The sequence below is a fragment of the Chiloscyllium plagiosum genome, chromosome 4, assembly GCF_004010195.1.
Source record: "Chiloscyllium plagiosum isolate BGI_BamShark_2017 chromosome 4, ASM401019v2, whole genome shotgun sequence".
Lineage (NCBI taxonomy): Eukaryota > Metazoa > Chordata > Chondrichthyes > Orectolobiformes > Hemiscylliidae > Chiloscyllium > Chiloscyllium plagiosum.
This window is the reverse complement of record NC_057713.1, coordinates 13,125,589-13,143,311: the sequence shown is the minus strand read 5'-3', so window position 1 is coordinate 13,143,311 and position 17,723 is coordinate 13,125,589. Positions and strand designations below refer to the sequence as shown.

At 42.9% G+C, this 17,723-nt stretch overlaps 1 protein-coding gene across 1 annotated transcript in view; it reads left to right on the top strand.

Annotated features, from left to right (window-relative positions):
* Positions 1-14,377, top strand: part of impa2 (inositol monophosphatase 2) — a 42,428-nt gene extending 28,051 nt beyond the window's left edge. The window contains exons 5-8 of the mRNA XM_043687741.1: positions 2,082-2,190; positions 5,965-6,073; positions 9,996-10,147; positions 12,856-14,377. Of these exons, the coding sequence (XP_043543676.1) occupies positions 2,082-2,190; positions 5,965-6,073; positions 9,996-10,147; positions 12,856-12,998 (513 nt within the window). The 3' untranslated portion in view covers positions 12,999-14,377. The remainder of the gene's footprint in view (positions 1-2,081; positions 2,191-5,964; positions 6,074-9,995; positions 10,148-12,855) is intronic.
* Positions 14,378-17,723: the final 3,346 nt, after the last annotated feature.

The following is a 17,723-nucleotide window of genomic DNA, read 5'->3' as shown; positions in this document are numbered from 1 at the left end:
TGGTAGAAAGATCGTATGAGGAGAGGCTGAGGCACTTGGGGTTGTTTTCATTGGAGAAAAGAAGGTTTAGGGGTGACTTGATAGAGGTGTATAAGATGATTAGGGGTTTAGATAGGGTCGACAGTGAGAATCTTTTTCCTCGTATGGAGTCAGCTATTACAAGGGGGCATAGCTTTAAATTAAGGGGTGGTAGGTATAGGACAGATGTTAGGGGTAGGTTCTTTACTCAGCGAGTCGTGAGTTCATGGAATGCCCTGCCAGTAGCAGTGGTGGACTCTCCCTCATTATGGGCATTTAAGCGGGCATTGGATAGGCATATGGAGGATAGTGGGCTAGTGTAGGTTAGGTGGGCTTGGATCGACGCAACATCGAGGGCCGAAGGGCCTGTACTGCGCTGTATTCTTCTATGTTCTATGTTCTATCTATCTGCTCCAGAGATTGTAAAAGAGCCCCCAAAACCTTTTTTAAAAAAAGAGCTAAGAATTATCCCTGGACACATGGCCAATATATATTCTCAATTAACACTACAAAAGAACAATTTATTTGGTCAAGATCACATTGTTGTTTATGGGATCTTACTATGCATCTACCAGCTGCTGCAATTCCCATGCTTTTGATTAAGAAAACGTTCATTGGCTGTTAAATGCTTTGAGACGCCTGGTCATGTGAGGCACTATATAAATGCAAGTCTGTCTTCCATCCATTTCCTGCTTCTCTTCCCCTCCTTCTTGCATCCCTTGCCTCTCTCCTTTCGCTTCCCAACGACCAGTTTCACGTGCACTGTTGATGTTCAGCTTTAGTCTTGCCCTCTCTGTCAACATCTCCAGGTTGCTTGTCCCACAGTTAGTAATGGATGGGCAGGAATTTCTCTCCACTTTAGTTATTGGGAAGATTAAAACCATTGTCTTAGTCCCCAGCACAAACTCCTCTCCCTGGCCACTGACACTATTCCTCTTTGTGGCACTGACTGAAGTGTAACCAGATGGTTTGCAACTTTGGTGTGTGATTATTCATTCCAATCTGATCTTCTGAGTCCAAATTCACACCACTATTAGGAATGCCTTTGTCCACCTCAGTAATCCTGCTCAGCATTTGCTCCTGTGTCAACTTGCCTGCTGCTGAAACCTACCTCTAGGCCTTTGTAACACTTGAGGTGTGACTATTCTAATGCCTTCCTTGCTGGTCACCCACATTCTAACCTCTTGTAACTTGAGGCCATCCAAAACTCTGCCTGTGTCCTAATCTGGACCTCACATTTTGTATTCATTCATAAGATGAGGGTGTTGCTGTCTAGCCCAGCATTTAATGCCCATCCCTAATCGCTCAGAAGGCAGTTAAGAGCAACTCCATTGTTGAGAGTCTGGAGTCACTTGTAGGCCAGCCCAGGTAAGAATGGCAGTTTCCTTCCCTAAAGGATATTAGTGAACCAGATGGGCTTTTCCAAAACTTGACAATGGTTTCATGGTCATCATTAGACTCTCAATTGAATTCAAATTTCACCATCTGCTGTGACAGGCTTTGAACCCAGGTCTCTAGAACATTACCTGGATCTCTGGATTAACAGTCCAGCAATAATACCACAAGGCCACGGCCTTCCCATGTTGACCTACCATCCTTATGCTCGTTACTTACACTGACCCCTGGTCAAGTAACATCTTGGTTTTTCAAATTCTCTTCCTTGTTTTCAAATCCCTCTCCACAATCTTGCCCTTTCCTATGTCTCTCATTTCTTCCAACCTCTCTTCCAATCTCACAACCCTCTGAGATATCTACACCCATCTATACCTGGCCACCTGTACATGCCCAGTTTTAATTCCTCCCGTATTGGTGGCTGTGACTTCAGATGCCTCTCTTTATCCCATTTTACCCTTTAATATACTCCTTAATAGCTACTACTTTGACTCCAGTATTAGCCATCTACTTTACACCTCCCTATGTGGCTCGGTGTCATTAGAGTGTCATAAGGCCTCTGTACAGCAGCTTTTTAATGTGAAAGTTGTTATATAAATATATTGTTGTAGAATGCCAGGTTGCTGATGACACTGTTTTCCCCTAATTTTTTTTTTTTCTCCCCCCAATAGCTTGAACTTGGCGTAATTTATAGCTGTGTTGAAGAGAAGTTATATACTGGCAGAAAAGGCCATGGAGCATTTTGTAATGGGCAGAAACTTCAGGCATCTACTCAGACAGGTTTGTTAACTTTCTCTGTTTAATGCTTTTGGGTGTTTGGGTGAAATGGCTATTTGAATAAACTTTGAACTCAGGGAACAAGAGTAAAGAAAGTAATGGAATTGCCTCTGGCAATGTGGGGTTGTTGGTCATTTCCTTGTTCACTATTCCTTTCACCAGCCCATTCACATGCCCCACTCTCTAGTTGTACAGAATAGAAATGGCACCTTAGTGCACCCCATACGGGCAAACGTCTCTGAGCACTTCATGGGGCTTTTCCCCCTGACTCCCATTGAATCCAGGTTTGCTCGGGTTCCTTGATTCCACACTTGGTCAAATACAGCCTTGAAGCCAAGGGCTGTCACACTTGCCTCCCCTCTAGGATACAGTTCTTTTGTCCATGTTTGAAACAATGCTGTAATGAACTATAGGGAAAGGCTGAAAAAGGCTGGGGCTATTTTCCCTTGAGTGTCGGAGGGTTAGGGGTGACCTTGCAGAGGTTTGTAAAATCATGAGGGGCATGGATAGTGTGAATAACCAATGTCTTTTTCACAGGGTAGGGGTGTCCAAAACTAGAGGGCATAGGTTTAAGCTGAGACAGGAACGATATAAGAGGAACCCTAAAATCAACTTTTTCACACAGAAGGTGGTTCGTGTATGGAACAAGTTGTCAGAGGAAGTGGTGGAGGCTGGTACAATTACAACACTTAAAAGACACCTGGATGGGTATATGAATAGGAAAGATTTAGATGGGTATGGGCCGAATGTTGACAAATGGGACTAGATTAATTTAAGATGGTGGGCATGGGCGAGTTGGACCTAAGGGTCTGTTTCTTTGCTGTACATCTCTATGACCCTGTGCTGTTTCCCAGCGCTGTCAACAATTCCTTCTATCACTTTACTGATGATCAAGAGTAGACTGATGAGGCAGTTATTGGCTGGGTCAGATTTGTCCCGCTGTTTGTGGACAAGATACAACTCGGAAATTGTTCACATTGTCGGGTACTTGCCAGTGTTGTAACTGTACTGGTACAGCTAATCTAAGGGAGCAGCAAGTTGTGGGTGATGAGCCTTCAGTAATGTTGTCAGTAGTGTCCAGGGATGTGCAGCTAGGTGAATTATCCATGGTAAATGTGGGTTAGGGTGGAGGGCTGGGTCAAAGTGGAATACTCTGTGGAGGGTCAGTGCTGACTTGATGTGCCGAATAGCCTCTTTCTGCATTGTAGGGGTTCTATGAGTCTAAATGCGACCATATCAGGAAAGAGTCTAAATAGAACTATGGGAAATACGAAATGTCAAGTGGACGTGTATAAACTCTCTCAGTGGTGAATGAGGTTGGTGAGTTCCAAGCATACACACACCTATTTTTATATGGGACTATAATGTTGTGAAAATAACAGAATCCAGGCTTTAGAAATGGTGAGCTTCAAAGTGATCAGAAAGTACAGGGAAGAAAAATTGGGACAAGAGGTGACAGTATTGATCAGGGAAGGTGTTGGAAAGGAAGATGTTTTTCAAGGGATAAAGACAGATTCCATTTAGTAGAGTTCAACAAAAGGATATGATAATGTCTATGCTACTCTGTGTAGGTCTTTAATTGGAGAAAGAGCTAGAGGAGCAAATCTGCAAGAATTAGAGAGGTGATATTTTCCCAAGGGGGCAGCATAGTGGCTCAGTGGTTAGCACCGCTGCCTCACAGTGCCAGAGACCCAAGTTCTTTTCCAGCTTCAGGTGATTATCTGTGTGGAGTTTGCACATTCTCCCTGTGTCTGAATGCGTTTCTCCCAGGTGTTCTGGTTTCCTCCCAAAGTCCAAAGATGCGCAGGTTAGGTGGTTTGGTCACATTAAATTGCCCATATTGTCCAGGAATGTGCAGGCTAAGGTGGGTTGGCCATGGGAAATGCAGGGTTTAATGTATATGGTAAGAGGTGGGTCTGGATGAGATGCTCTTAGGAGGGTTGGTGTGGACTTGATGGGCTAAATGGCCTATTTCCACACTAAGAATTCTATGAAATGCCAATTGGGATAACATTCATATGAAGGATAAGGGAGAGGAGAAATTTGTGAACTGTTCTCGAGAGAACGTCCTTGACCTGTGGTATTACTGGATCTGGTGCTAGGGAATGAGATGGCCAACTAGCTGTGGGAGAGCACTTGGGTCAAATGATCATTGTATCATAAGGTGTACATTAGAAATGGAAAAGAAGTATCTAAGCTGGAACATACAAAGTGGAAGAGAGCTGACCTCAATGGAAAAGAGCAGTTCTAGCTAGTCAAGACTGGCGAGACAAGCTGTAATGGAGTAGTGGGTGAACATGGAGGGAAAACATGTTGGGTGCATTCCAACAAGAACCACAGGTATAGGAAGCAATGCCAGTTTTCCTTTAGATGGTGAGGAAGATGGAGAACATGATGAAACAAGAGGAATTTCCTCTAATGTATATCATAAACACTTTTAAATTTTTGTTTAGAGTGAGAGCCAGACCAAATGGAATAGATTGAGAAGTGAAGAGGAAAGTAAAATTGACCAAAAAAGGATGAGAATAAAGTGGCAATTAATAGAAAAGGGGGCTCAAACATCATCTATCAGATGTAAACAGTAAGGGGGTCTAGTATGAGGTGATAGAGTGCATTTAGAGACTCCAGGCAAGGCGAGAATACTTGAGTATTCTGTATCAATGTTTACTAAGGAAGACAAAATATCAGGTGATAGTGGAGATAATGGAAAGGTGAAAATTGGGAAGCAGGAGGTACAGCAAAGCCTGGCTGTGTTTCAGAGGGGATACATTGCCTGCTCAGGTTGGATTGCATCTGACTCTGCAATACACCAGGGCAATACACCTAGTGATAGTTCCCTACCTTCTCACCACAACCCTGCTCATTCTTGCTCATAATCCAGTTCCCTCTTGAACAATATGATTGTATCTGTCTCCCAATACCACCCCCCCCCCTCCCACAGATCATAGCCAATAGCCCACATGAAATTTCTCCTCAGATCTCTATCCTGCTTTTAAACCTCTCGTTCTTGCTGGTTTTCCCTGTCTAATCTGACCAGAACCTTCGTGATTTTGAACACCTCTATCAAATCTCTCTTTTCTGAGGAAGACTATCCCAACTTCTCCAAAATATCTACATATCTGAGCTTCCTCCTCCTTGTGAATCCTGGTTCCTCTTTTTGTATGTACCAAAGCTAAGTATTCAGGAAACCTTTGGTGCTCTAGAATCAATATTGCATATAAAAATAAAAATGAATGTGATGGTAGAAATACCTCTGATAAATAACCAATGTTGAGGCTTCTCTTCAGGAGTAGAGAGACATGTAGCTGAGGGAGGATGGGAGGTGGCCCAGCTGGAGCAGGGCCATTTTGGCCTGTTTCTGTGCTATACAGCGTGTGTAATGTCTTATTTTGAAAACTTTTATGGATGTGTGAGCCAATCAGAAAGAGTTTTCTCATATTTTGTCTCCTCCATTCAGATATAAACCATGATAATTTCTGGGTGAAATATAATCCGCGAGGGAGATTTTCAAACCATGGTGTGTTTGAACTCAAGCTGCAGAAGTGAAAAAGGCATTGAATTAAACAATGTGCTCCCCAGGCCCCCACTTATTCAATGCTGATTTTTAGACTGAACAGCCCTCTTGTCCTGAGCAAGCCAATCATTTAAAAAGGATACAGCAATTCAAAGGACTTTGGAGCTAATTTCCGGCAACACACACCTTTTTTGTTTTGAGCTGTGCTGATCTGACGAGGTTTACTGTAAGTTCACTGAACACTTTTCTGTATTCTCTTCCAGACTTGTCAAAGGCTCTGATATTAACAGAACTTGGTTCGATTCGTGATCCAATGGCAGTAAAGCTGCTGTTTAATAATATGGAGAGGTTACTAAAAGTGCCAGCACATGGGTAAGATGGTCTAAATAATGCAGCTATTAACCAATGTTCAAAAGAGCTTTGAAATGTTCTTTTGCAATGAAGGAAGGCTACTTACTCCTGATCCATTATCATAAAATTATGACAAAACCTTTTCCAAATGCAGAGTAAAATCTGAGGGGTTTAAGCATGAATAATAAAAGTATCGGTTATTTAAGAGGTTTAGAAAGTGTTAACAAGGATTAAATTCTTTAGGTCTGAATGTCATTAATTGAGAGAATGATGTAAAGTTTTAATGCCACTACGTGAGTAATCCACAGGCCACTTTGAACCCTACCACGGCAACTGGTGAAATTTGAGTTCCAGTCATATAAATAAAGCTAGGCTCAATAATGGTATCCATGAACCACTCTCAATTCCCTCGAAGGCCTATCTGCTGTCCTGACCTAATGTGGCCTACCTGTGGCTCCAGACCCACAGGAACGTGACTCCTAAATACTCTCTGGCCTAGCAAAACTCTCAATTTCAGGGCAATTGGGGATGGGCCACAAATGCTGACTTTGCCACTGAGGCCCACATCCCATGAAAGGAGACATTAAAAAACTTAAAACAGCCCTGACTTTCAATATTTTCTTGACAGATTTGGACTTAGATCTTGACACTTTTAATTACCTGGAATTATTCTTGCCATTATCTCTCGGCTGATATATTCTTTGCCTGTGCACTTCCTTCCACTTCACCTGATGAAGGACCAGTGCATTGAGAGTCTGTGATTTCAAATAAACCTGTTGGACTATAACCTGATGCCATGTGACTTCTGACTTTGTCCACCTCAGTCCAACACCAGCACCTCCATATCAAAGATTGAAGATGTTTGAGATTATTCTCAAAAGCAGCAAATGTCTTTCTCTTTTGGATGTCGACTGCTCTGTATTTCCATTATTTTCTGGCATTTCCCTTCATTTATTCATGTTAAACTGTTTACAATACAGACTTTCTAGTTCCTCTACTATTTCCCATCATCTTCTCAATATCTTCCCTTGCACCTCACCATTTGATCTTTTGACCTAATTGTCTCTAAACTGTTGTCCACTCGACTGTCCCACCTGATTCCCATGGGAACTGACAATTTAAATGACTCTCATCTGGCACTGTCCCTGTCCCTTTCAAACTCTGTAATCAATTGCCACCATCTCTTCTAAAAGTAGTCCTGGATATTCAAGTAGCACAAGGTTCATAGATTGATCCTGGTGTGAAGGGATTTTCTTATGAGGAGAGTTTGGACTCTCATTGGAATGAGAGTCAGAAAGTGTAGCACTGGAAAAGCACAGCAGGTCAGGCAGCATCCGAGGAGCAGGAGAGACGACGGTTTGAGCATAAACCTTTCATCAGGAATGACACACTTTTTGACTCTGATCTCCAGCATCTGCAGTCCTCACTTTCTCCTAGGAATTGGAATGAGAAGTGACCTTATTGAAACAAGACTCTTCGAAGACTTAGAGTCATAGAAATGTACAACACGGAATCAGATCCTTCGGTCCAACATGTCGATGCTGACCAGATACCCTAAACTAATTTAGTCCCATTGGCCAGCATTTGGCCCATATCCCTCTTCAACCCTTCCTATTCGTATACCCATCCAGATACCTTTTAAATGTTGCAATTGTACCAGCCTCCACCACTTCTTCTGGCAGTTCATTCCATACACCCACCCAGCCTCTGCGTGCAAAAGTTGTCCCTTAGGTCCCTTTTAAATCTTTCCCCTCTCACCTTAAACCTGTGCCCTCTAGTTCTGAACTCTGCCACCCCAGGAAAAAAACCTTGGCTATTCACCCTATCCATGCCACTCATGATTTTTTAAGCCTCTACAAAATCATCCCCAGCCTCCTTGACAGAGTAGATACAGAAAGGTTGTTTCTCCCTTGTGGGAAAGTCTAGTTCCAGAGGGCACAATAAGGAGTTGCACATTTTAAGACAGAATAGAAGGAATTTCGTGTCTGAGAATAGTGAATCTGTGAAATTCTTTACTGCAGAGGGATACTGAGGCTGGGTCCTTTAAGTATTTTAAGGCTGAGATACCGGTTTTAATCAGTAAGGCATTTGAGGGATATAGGGACAAAGCAAGGAAGTGGAGTTAATGAATGGCAGAGTAGATTTGATGGGCTGAACGGCCTGCTTTTGCTCCTATGTATATCTTATGGTCTTCTTCTCTAACCGTTGCAAACTGCCATGTTATGTCTAAACTCCCTTTCCTCTCCAAAAATCCTTGAATTCACCTCCCAAACCCCCATGTTGTTATCAAGAATTTTGGCTACACCATCTATCTTATCCATATCTAATTAATCATACACCGGGACTCTGTCCTTACAGCTCTCTGTGGCGAGGAGGTCTAGGCACTTTCAATCCTCTGAACAAATCCCTCCTCATTTCTGTCTTAAATTAGCACCCTTTCACTCTGAGAGTATGTCAGTCTCCCATGAGAGGAAACATCCTCTCTCAGCATTTGCCCTGAAAAGTCCTTAAAGAATGCGACATCTTTCAGTGAGATCACTTCTCATTCTTCTCCGTTCTCAATTATTCACTGACCTGCATCCTAGTGTTTCACAGGCTCTGATATTAAATACTCATCCTTGTGTCCTGATCCCTTTATCGCTATAGCCTTCTCCAGCTGGATAACACTCAGGAGAACTTTGCATGTTCCAATTCTGGCCCTCCTGTTCAAGCTCCATGTTCCATGCCTTTGCCTGATCACTAGAAACAAGATAACCTGTAGATCTAAAAATCATCACTTTAATGGCCATGGTTAGAAACTGGAGATAGTCAGCTAAACAAATCTGCAAATGAGGACAGCACTTCAAACCCCTTTCTTTTCTAAAAGGAAGGAGCCTTCAAATTTCCAAATCTTTAAAGTAAGAATAATGAGCTATGTTTGGTGGGCAGTGATGTCACAAAGCTTGTCCCTTTTTTCTCTATAAGCTGTTCCTTGCCTCAATGATACTCCGTCCTTGATTTTTTTTCAGTGAGGTAATAAATCAGCCTGGGCTCCAGTCAGTCTGGTTTCGTAAAGAGATGAAAAGGATTTTCAGAAGCCTCTTGTTTATATTTAAACAAGTGAGATTTCAGGCCAAAGTGGTCATGTTTTAGAAGTGACCTGTATAATGAAAGGGGCGTGGTCAGCTGGTTGGGAGTTCAACAGTGAGCTGTGTGGAACCAAACTCTCTCTGTCTGCCCTTCTAACTTCAACCTGTAAACATCTGTTCCATTCATTTATACTGGTTTTTAAGGGGGTTTGATTATTGGGACCATTGTGTGGATTCAGAATGGCATAATTACCTCTAGTTTGATAGACTGAGTTCTGTAAGGGCTCTTTATTCTGTTCTTTGTGTTTCACTGTGTAATTTTGTGAATAAAGTTTTGTCTTTTTTAAAATCTAGTAGTCAATCTAGCTAACTAATTCTGGGTAATTTTCACTGTACACTTACTGAAACAAATGGCAAAGTTATGGTCTGGGCTACCTGCTTAAGAATGTTTTGAGTGGCCTGGCTTAGTCCCTAACAGCGAATACAATCTTCTCTGTGCAGATTTTGGACTTCAATTGGGGTGGCACGGTGGCTCAGTGGTTAGTACTGCTGCCTCACAGCGCCAGGGACCCGGGTTCAATTCCAGCGTCGAGCATATTCTCCCTGGGTCTGCATGGGTTTCTTCCCAAAGTCCAAAGATGTACAGTTTAGGTGATTTGGCTATGCTAAATTGCCCATAGTGTTCAGGGATGTGTAGGTTAGGTGCATTAGTCATGGGTAAATGTAGAGTAATAGGGTAGAGGGAATGGGTTTGGCTGGGATACTGTTCGGAGTATCATTGTGAGCTTGTTGGCCGAAGGGCCTGTTTCCACACTGTGGGGATTCTATGAATCACACTGGTCTTATTTTGTTTGTTGTTTTCTATCGGTTCCTAGGATCAGGATTGTGGGAAGTGCCGCTCTGGATCTTTGCCACGTTGCAGCGGGTGATGTTGATGCCTTTTACCAGTTTGGCCTCCATTGTTGGGACATGGCAGCTGCTGCCGTCATTGTGGGAGAGGCTGGAGGAATCATGATAGATACAGCAGGTAGGGGGCACCGGCCAATGAATTTGGTCCAGTATTGGTACTTCAGTTTTTTTGGGATCAGATCCAGCCAGGAATCGCAGCCTCAAAACTTCTAGTCCCACATTCCTTCTCTATTTAAAGTCATCGCGATCATAGACCCTGCGGTGCAGCTCGTCTATGCCGTCCAGATATCCTAAATTAATCTAGTCCCCATTTACCTATATTTCTCTAAACCCTTTCTATTCATGTACCCATACAAATGCCTTTTAAATGCTGCAATTGTACCAGCCTCCACCATTTCCTCTGGCAGCTCATTCCATACACGCACCACCCTCTGCATGAAAAAGACCTTCCTTAGGTCTCTTTTATATCTTTCCCCTCTCACCCTAAACCTATGTCCTCTAGTTCTGGAATTCCCCATCCCAGGGAAAAGACCTTGTCTATCCACCCTATCCATGCCTCTCATGACTTTATAAACCTTAAAAGATCACCCCTCAGCCTCTGACGCTCCAGGGAAACCAGCCCCAGCCTATTCAACCTCTCCCTATAGCTCAAACCCTCCAACCCTGGTAACGTTCTGAGTTAGTATCCAGTGAGTACCACACTCACCTTGTTTCCTTCTGTTTATGTGGACTGGGGGTGCCTCCCTCTGATATCTAACAGTTAGCTGATTAGCTTGAGTCCACCAATTATAACCTGAGAGCAGTGTCGCTGATGAAATATGCAGGAGACAGTTTGTTAATATGAAGGCTAGGACTCTTTCATCCTGGCTTCAACAAACCTGGTCAACCAGCCAACCAATGTCCTTGATGTCTTGCTCACACATCCTGTCACCCTACGGCCTGGAAGAATTCCATTCCATTCTCCCTGTTTCTCTATCTCTTTTGTATCTGTTCTGATTATGCCACCTTCGCAGAGATGTTTCTGATATTTCCTCCTTATTCTTCAACCAAAGTCAGTGCCCATCCATCCCTATTTCCCACATTTCGACCATAACCCCTTTCCCTTCCTCTCAGAACAACAATGTTTTGCCTCGCCCTCACTTTCCACCAGCCTTTGCATTCAAGGGATCATTCTAAACCATTCTAGCAGCTCCAGGGAAGTCAAGAGTGTGGTATTGGAAAAGCACAGCAGGTCAGGTTGCATCCGAGGAGCAGGAAAATCCATTTCGTGCACCTCTGCCCTTGAGCCCCCACCCCTCCAACCGCACCAAGGCCAGAACCCCCCGGTCCTCACCTTCCACCTCACCAGCCTCCATATACAATGCATCATCCTCCGCCATTTCCGCCACCTACAAAACAGACCCCACCATCAGGGATATATCTCCCTCCCCATCCCTACCTTCTTTCCATAAAGACCATTCCCTCTGCAACTCCTTATCAGGTCCACGCCCCGCACCAACCCACCCTCCCCTCCCGGCACCTTCCCCTGCCACTGCAAGAATTGCAAAACCTGCGCCCACACCTCCCCCCTCACCTCCGTCCAAGCCCCAAAGGAGCCTTCCACATCCATAAGAGTTTTACCTGCGATTCTCCTGCTCCTCGGATGCTGCCTGACCTGCTGTGCTTTTCCAGCAGCACACACTCGACTCTAATCTCCAGCATCTGCAGTCCTCACTTTCACCTCCAGAGAAGTGCCAGCACCTAACATATCATCTCCCTCGCCTCCATTGTCAGCATTCCCCAGGGACCATTCCATTTGTGACACACTGGTCTACTCATTCATTGTTCCTAACACTCCCTCATTCCCCGCATGGCTTCTTTCCTCGCTGCCCAAGGTGCCAAACATTCCAGTTGAAGCAGTATTTCATTTATGTTTTTTCTCAATCTAATCTAGCGTATTCACTGCTCACAATATGGTCTCCTTTACATTGACAAGACTAAACTCCGACAGGGTGACGCCTTTGCAGAAGAATAACCCTGACCTTCCAGTTGCTTGCAATTTCAGTACACCGTCCTGCTCTTGTGCTTACTTTTCCATCTAAAGTCTGCTGCGGTGCCTAATGTAAGCTGGAGAAACTGCACCTCCTCTTCTGCCTAGGCATTTTACGGGCTCCAAGACTCAACATTGAGTTCAACAAATTCATAGCAGGACCTCTATTTTCTGTTTTGATTACATTTCTCCTCTAAGTCCCCATTTCTTGTTTGTTGTGTGCAAAGCCAACCTATTTTCAAGTAACCATCTCTATCAATAACGCCAATTTTGCACCTCAATCCCTCCTTTATGCCCATCACCACTATCACTTATTTTGACATTTTTTTTGTCTGGACATCATCTGTTCCACAGCACCTACTCCCTTTTGTCAGCAGCATTAGGTGTGGGCATGGCATTTTCTGCCCATCACTAATTGCCCTTGAGAAGGCGGTGGTGAGCTGCCTTCTTGAACCACTGCAGTCTATGTGGTGTAGGTACAGCCATAGTGTTGGTGGGGGAGGGCTGAGCACCATCATTAATAAGGAGTGAACTTATTGACTCAGATCATTTGACAACAGACTGTTGTCAATCGTATCAATTTCATCTGTTCCTCCCTCACTTGCTCCCAGGTTTTCTGTTATTGATATCATTGCTTTGTGGACGTCATTAAGATAAGTTGAGTGTTGATACCAAGCACGTTGATATTTCTTACCAGCGTTGTCCAAGTTTACAGCATCCAAATTTTATCTAGAGTTTGTGAAAAGTGCAACCTGCTTTTACAGAGCAGCCTTCAGTTCTGATTATCTGCTTTCTAGGAGGACCACTGGACCTAATGTCTCGGAGAGTGGTGGCAGCTGGCACTTTGGAGATGGCGTATCAGATTGTTAAGGAACTGCAGCCTGTGGCCTATAAACGGGACGATAGCACTGAAGACACAAGTCACTCGCTGTGCAAATAATGACCATTTCAGAACATGCACTGGTGGAACTGTAGCAAAATCACAACGCTGAAACCTTACAAATAACTTAACAGAGACAAGCAGCTATGATGTCCACACTGCACTGGTATTTATAACAAAAATCATAATAGTAAACTGGTCCTGCTTTTCCTCGACCATCAACAATATGTATCTTCTATGAACTACGTTGGTTGAACTTTCTACTGTTGCTGTTGAATGTTTTGGAGAGTCTGATGGTGGGATAAATCTAACGGGTAGACTTATGGTTTTATATTGATTTTGATGGAGTGAAGTGCTCGATGAGGTGTAAAGCCAGAATCGCATCTGGTCCTGTCAGCTCCTTAATGCACAGACTAAGTTCGAACCTCTCCCAACCTTCAGTATAATTTATTTAAAATTTGGTACTCTGTTTCTGACAGAAACATAGTGATGCATGATGGGATTGTGCAACAATCTGGAACAATAACTGTGATTGTATAAAATATCAGCAATTTCCAAAATCTAACTAATGGTCACGATTCTGATTGATGTCCAGGTTAATCTCCTGTCTGTTATCTAATATTTCAACAAATTCAGGAAGTATTCACCTACTAATGAAGAAAATAAAAGTCATGGATTACATCTTTGCTTCCTCACTTAAATGGTTCTTTGTTTAGATGCAATCCCATCTATGTTTTATATGGCCTGAAAACCATTTGAATCAGATTTAAATGGGTCAGTCAGAGAGCAGAGTGGATGATGATGAATACCACAACCCATTATCAGTTAATTCTTTCATGAGATGTGGGTGTTGCTGGCAAGGCAGCAATTGTTGTCCAATCCTAACTGTTCTTGAACAAAGTAGTTTATTTGGACATTTCAGAGGGCAATTAAACAAATTTAGTGTAGGCCAGATCAGGTGAGAATGGAAGATTTCCTGAACTAGATTGGATTTTTACAAAAATTAATGATAATTGGCATGGTCACTATTGCTGAGGCTAGCTTTGTATTTTTGATTTTACTAATTGAATGGATATTTGGTGGTTGGAATTAAAACCATATCCCCCAAAACATTAGCCTGTTCCAGTGGCATTACCACCACCTCCCTTGCAACATTGGACATGGTCTAAAACAGTGGTCGGTGCCAATAATCTATACCGTCAAACATCAATGTCACTCTAGAATAACTGAATCCAAATGTTGATGTGTCTGTAACTGGTTTTCATTGTAATTATCATCAAGTACAGTTTTCATTACAAAGTGTAACAGTCTGTAAACATAGACACATGAGATGACTATTTTTTAAAAAGAAGTCCTATTTTTAAATCTTTTATTTCAAGGTTTTATTCATTTTACTGAGTGGAATGTTGGCATAGAAATAAAATATAGTTGTTCATTAATAAATAGTCTTACATTCTTGTTTTATTTCATATGTCAAACTTGTTTTACTCTTTTTGATATGTACAGATTCTAGAGTGAAAGTGAATTGAGAAACATAATTAAAATGAAAGGTAGGTTCAATCGAAGCATTCAAGAGGGAAGACGGGGAGAATGTGCAGTGTTCCAGGGAAAAATCTGGAACGCGGCACCGGACGCATTGCTTATTCAGAGAGCCAGTGCTGTAACCATTCTGTGAAAGATTTAAAAACTTAAAAAAGATTAAAGCCTCTAATACTTGGGCTAAATTTCACATCATTGGAATCAATTGACTTGTAAAATAGTTACCTCTGTCTCAGAGTACTACTAGTGTGGCCTGGTGGTCCTGTTATTGTGTGTGTGTGCGCGCACACGCCTTGGTTACATATTAGTCTTCCTATTGCAGAGGTGATTTTAATAGAGGTGTTGAAAATCATGATTTGGAGATGCCAGTGTTGGACTGGGGTGTACAAAGTTAAAAATAACACAACACTAGGTTATAGTCCAACAGGTTTAATTGGAAGCACACTAGCTTTCGGAGCGACGCTCCTTCATCAGGTGATTGTCAACTGATGAAGGAGCGTTGCTCCGAAAGCTAGTGTGCTTCCAATTAAACCTGTTGGACTATAACCTGGTGTTGTGTGATTTTTAACTTTGAAAATCATGAGTTTTCATGGAATAAATAAAAAGAAACTGATCCAATGGCAAAATGATCAGATACCCAGCTGACAGTTTCTGAGAGAACGAGAGCCAATGTTGTGGGACTTTTTCCTGTTATCATAGAATCATAGAGATGTACAGCATGGAAATAGACCCTTCGGTCCAACTTGTCCATACTGACCAGATATCCTAACCTAACCTAGTTCCATTTGCCAGCACTTGGCCCATATCCCTCTAAACCCTTCTTATTCATATATCCATCCAGATGCTTTCTAAATGGTGTAATTATCCCAGCCTCCACTGAAATGCACTCTGAAGGGGCAATGGAAGAAGATTCAGTAATAACTTCCAGCAGAGTTTTGGGTAAGTATCTGAAGTGAATGGGAAGCAGAGCAGGGGAGTGGGATTAATTGAACGGCTCTTTCAAAGATGTGATATAAGTACAATGGACCAAATGGGCCAGCTATCTCTACTGTATTACTCAATGATTCCATATCATTTCCAAGGTGCTGCAAGATTCCCTAACTTTGGGCGGTGATCGGAACAGAATTCGGTGACCATTGCTGGGAATTGTGTTCGAATAGGGTAGGGCTGTAGATGAATAGCCTCTGATTCCAACACATCCATGTCAAGCAGTAATTCAGATGGCTATATGTGACTGTGGAATTATAATCCAGCAAGGCATTAGAGAAAGTGCAAAGCAAGGGTGTCTTATTCCTTTGTAGTGTTTCAGTCCCACCCTGCTGTTTGTTGCATATACACATATGTTGCATATCAATCTGATTTGTCATACTCTGCAGCTTTATACAGGGTTATATTAACATTGTCTTCCAGTTCATACAGATAGAATGTGGCTGCTGCAAGTTCCTTTGTCATTGCAAAAAGCAGCTCTTCATTGTGGTAGAGGATCTCCATAGCCAGAAAATGTGTTGCTGGAAAAGCGCAGCAGGTCAGGCAGCATCCAAGGTGCAGGAGAATCGACGTTTCGGGCATGAGCCCTTCTTCAGGAATGAGGAAAGAAGGGCTCATGCCAGAAATGTCGATTCTCCTGCTCCTTTGATGCTGCCTGACCTGCTGCACTTTTCCAGCAACACATTTTCAGCTCTGATCTCCAGCATCTGCAGTCCTCGCTTTCTCCTAGAAGATCTCCATAGCCACACAGCTGTTCAATGGCGAGGTTGTAATGATTGCCCTTCCCACCGTCATAGAGACGAGTGACAATCCGCAGTCACCCAGACTCGCCCTGTGGAGATTACAGAGAGATTCCAATGTTTTCTATTACTAATTATTGAAGCTAAAAACGAACTATGCAATGGATCTCCTTTATGGGACCATCTACCAATAAATTTAGAGTTTTCCAGGCTAGCCTGAAAATAAATTAGAGTTGCACAATGTATGTGCTCCCTGGTTGAAAAAGTCAGTTACTACTGTGAGCCTCTTTAATCATTTTAATTTGGAGTTCAATAGATTTTTCTTTGCCATCCAATAGGAGTTATGGAGCCAAGGTAAGTAGACGCAGTTAGGGTAGAGAGCAGCAGTGATCTCACCAGCAGTGATCTCACCAGCAGAACAAGCTGGAGAGGCTAAATGAACCAGTCTGCAGGTGCCAGATATCCATGTCGAAAGGATTAGATTCACCAATAAAAATAATCTAATGTTAAATTTGTCATCATTTTGTCCCACCAAAACTAGAATACAACGGATGACCTGTTCTTGTGTAGGTCTAGAATCAAGTTTGCGCAGTAGACAGTTCATTAAGCTTGAAATTAGAACAAACTGAATTTGAATCCAGAAAAGCATTTCTTTATAGCCATGAAATACACTGACCCAGAACACCTACAGTACAGGACAAATTGTGCTCTGGCCAATATGCAGGGATTGGAATGAGGTCAACCAGGTGGACCTCATAGAATAGGGGTTCCCAGATCGGACCAGGTTAACAGCCCCAATCTGGGAGCCCTGGCTGAGACATATAAACTGGCATCTCAGGGGTTCTGCTCCATGTAGGAGCGGGCTCTGAGCTAGCTGGGTCAGTGTCATATAATATGCATGTGTAAATAAAGGGTGACCTGGTGATGTGCTACTAGCATTTATGGAGTTATTTCACAATACGTTCCTCGGTTAGTGTTGTTAAATCATACTATCTGTTCTTCATCACACAGCTGTTTTTATGGAAGGGGTTTGGCTGCTACATTTCAATACGATTATAAGTTCAAACATATTACTTTGTGCCTAAAAGGTTTTAGAAAGGTGAGCTTGTCCCAGAATGGTGGTCTCCTCCCAGAATGGTGGTTTCCTCCCAGAATGGTGGTCTCTTCCGGAATGGTGGTCTCGTCCCAGAATGGCGGTCTCGTCCCAGAATGGCGCTCTCCTCCCAGAATAGAACATAGAACAATACAGCACAGAACAGGTCCTTCAGCCCACGATGTTGTGCCGAACATTTGTCCTAGCTTAAGCATCTATCCATGTACCTATCCAATTGCCGCTTAAAGGTCACCAATGATTCTGACTCTGCCACTCCCACAGGCAGCGCATTCCATGCCCCCACCACTCTCTGACATTCTACCCCTGACATTCCCCCTATACCTTCCACCATTCACCTTAAATTTATGTCCCCTTGTAAAACTCTGTTGTACCCGGGGAAAAAGTCTCTGACTGTCTACTCTATCT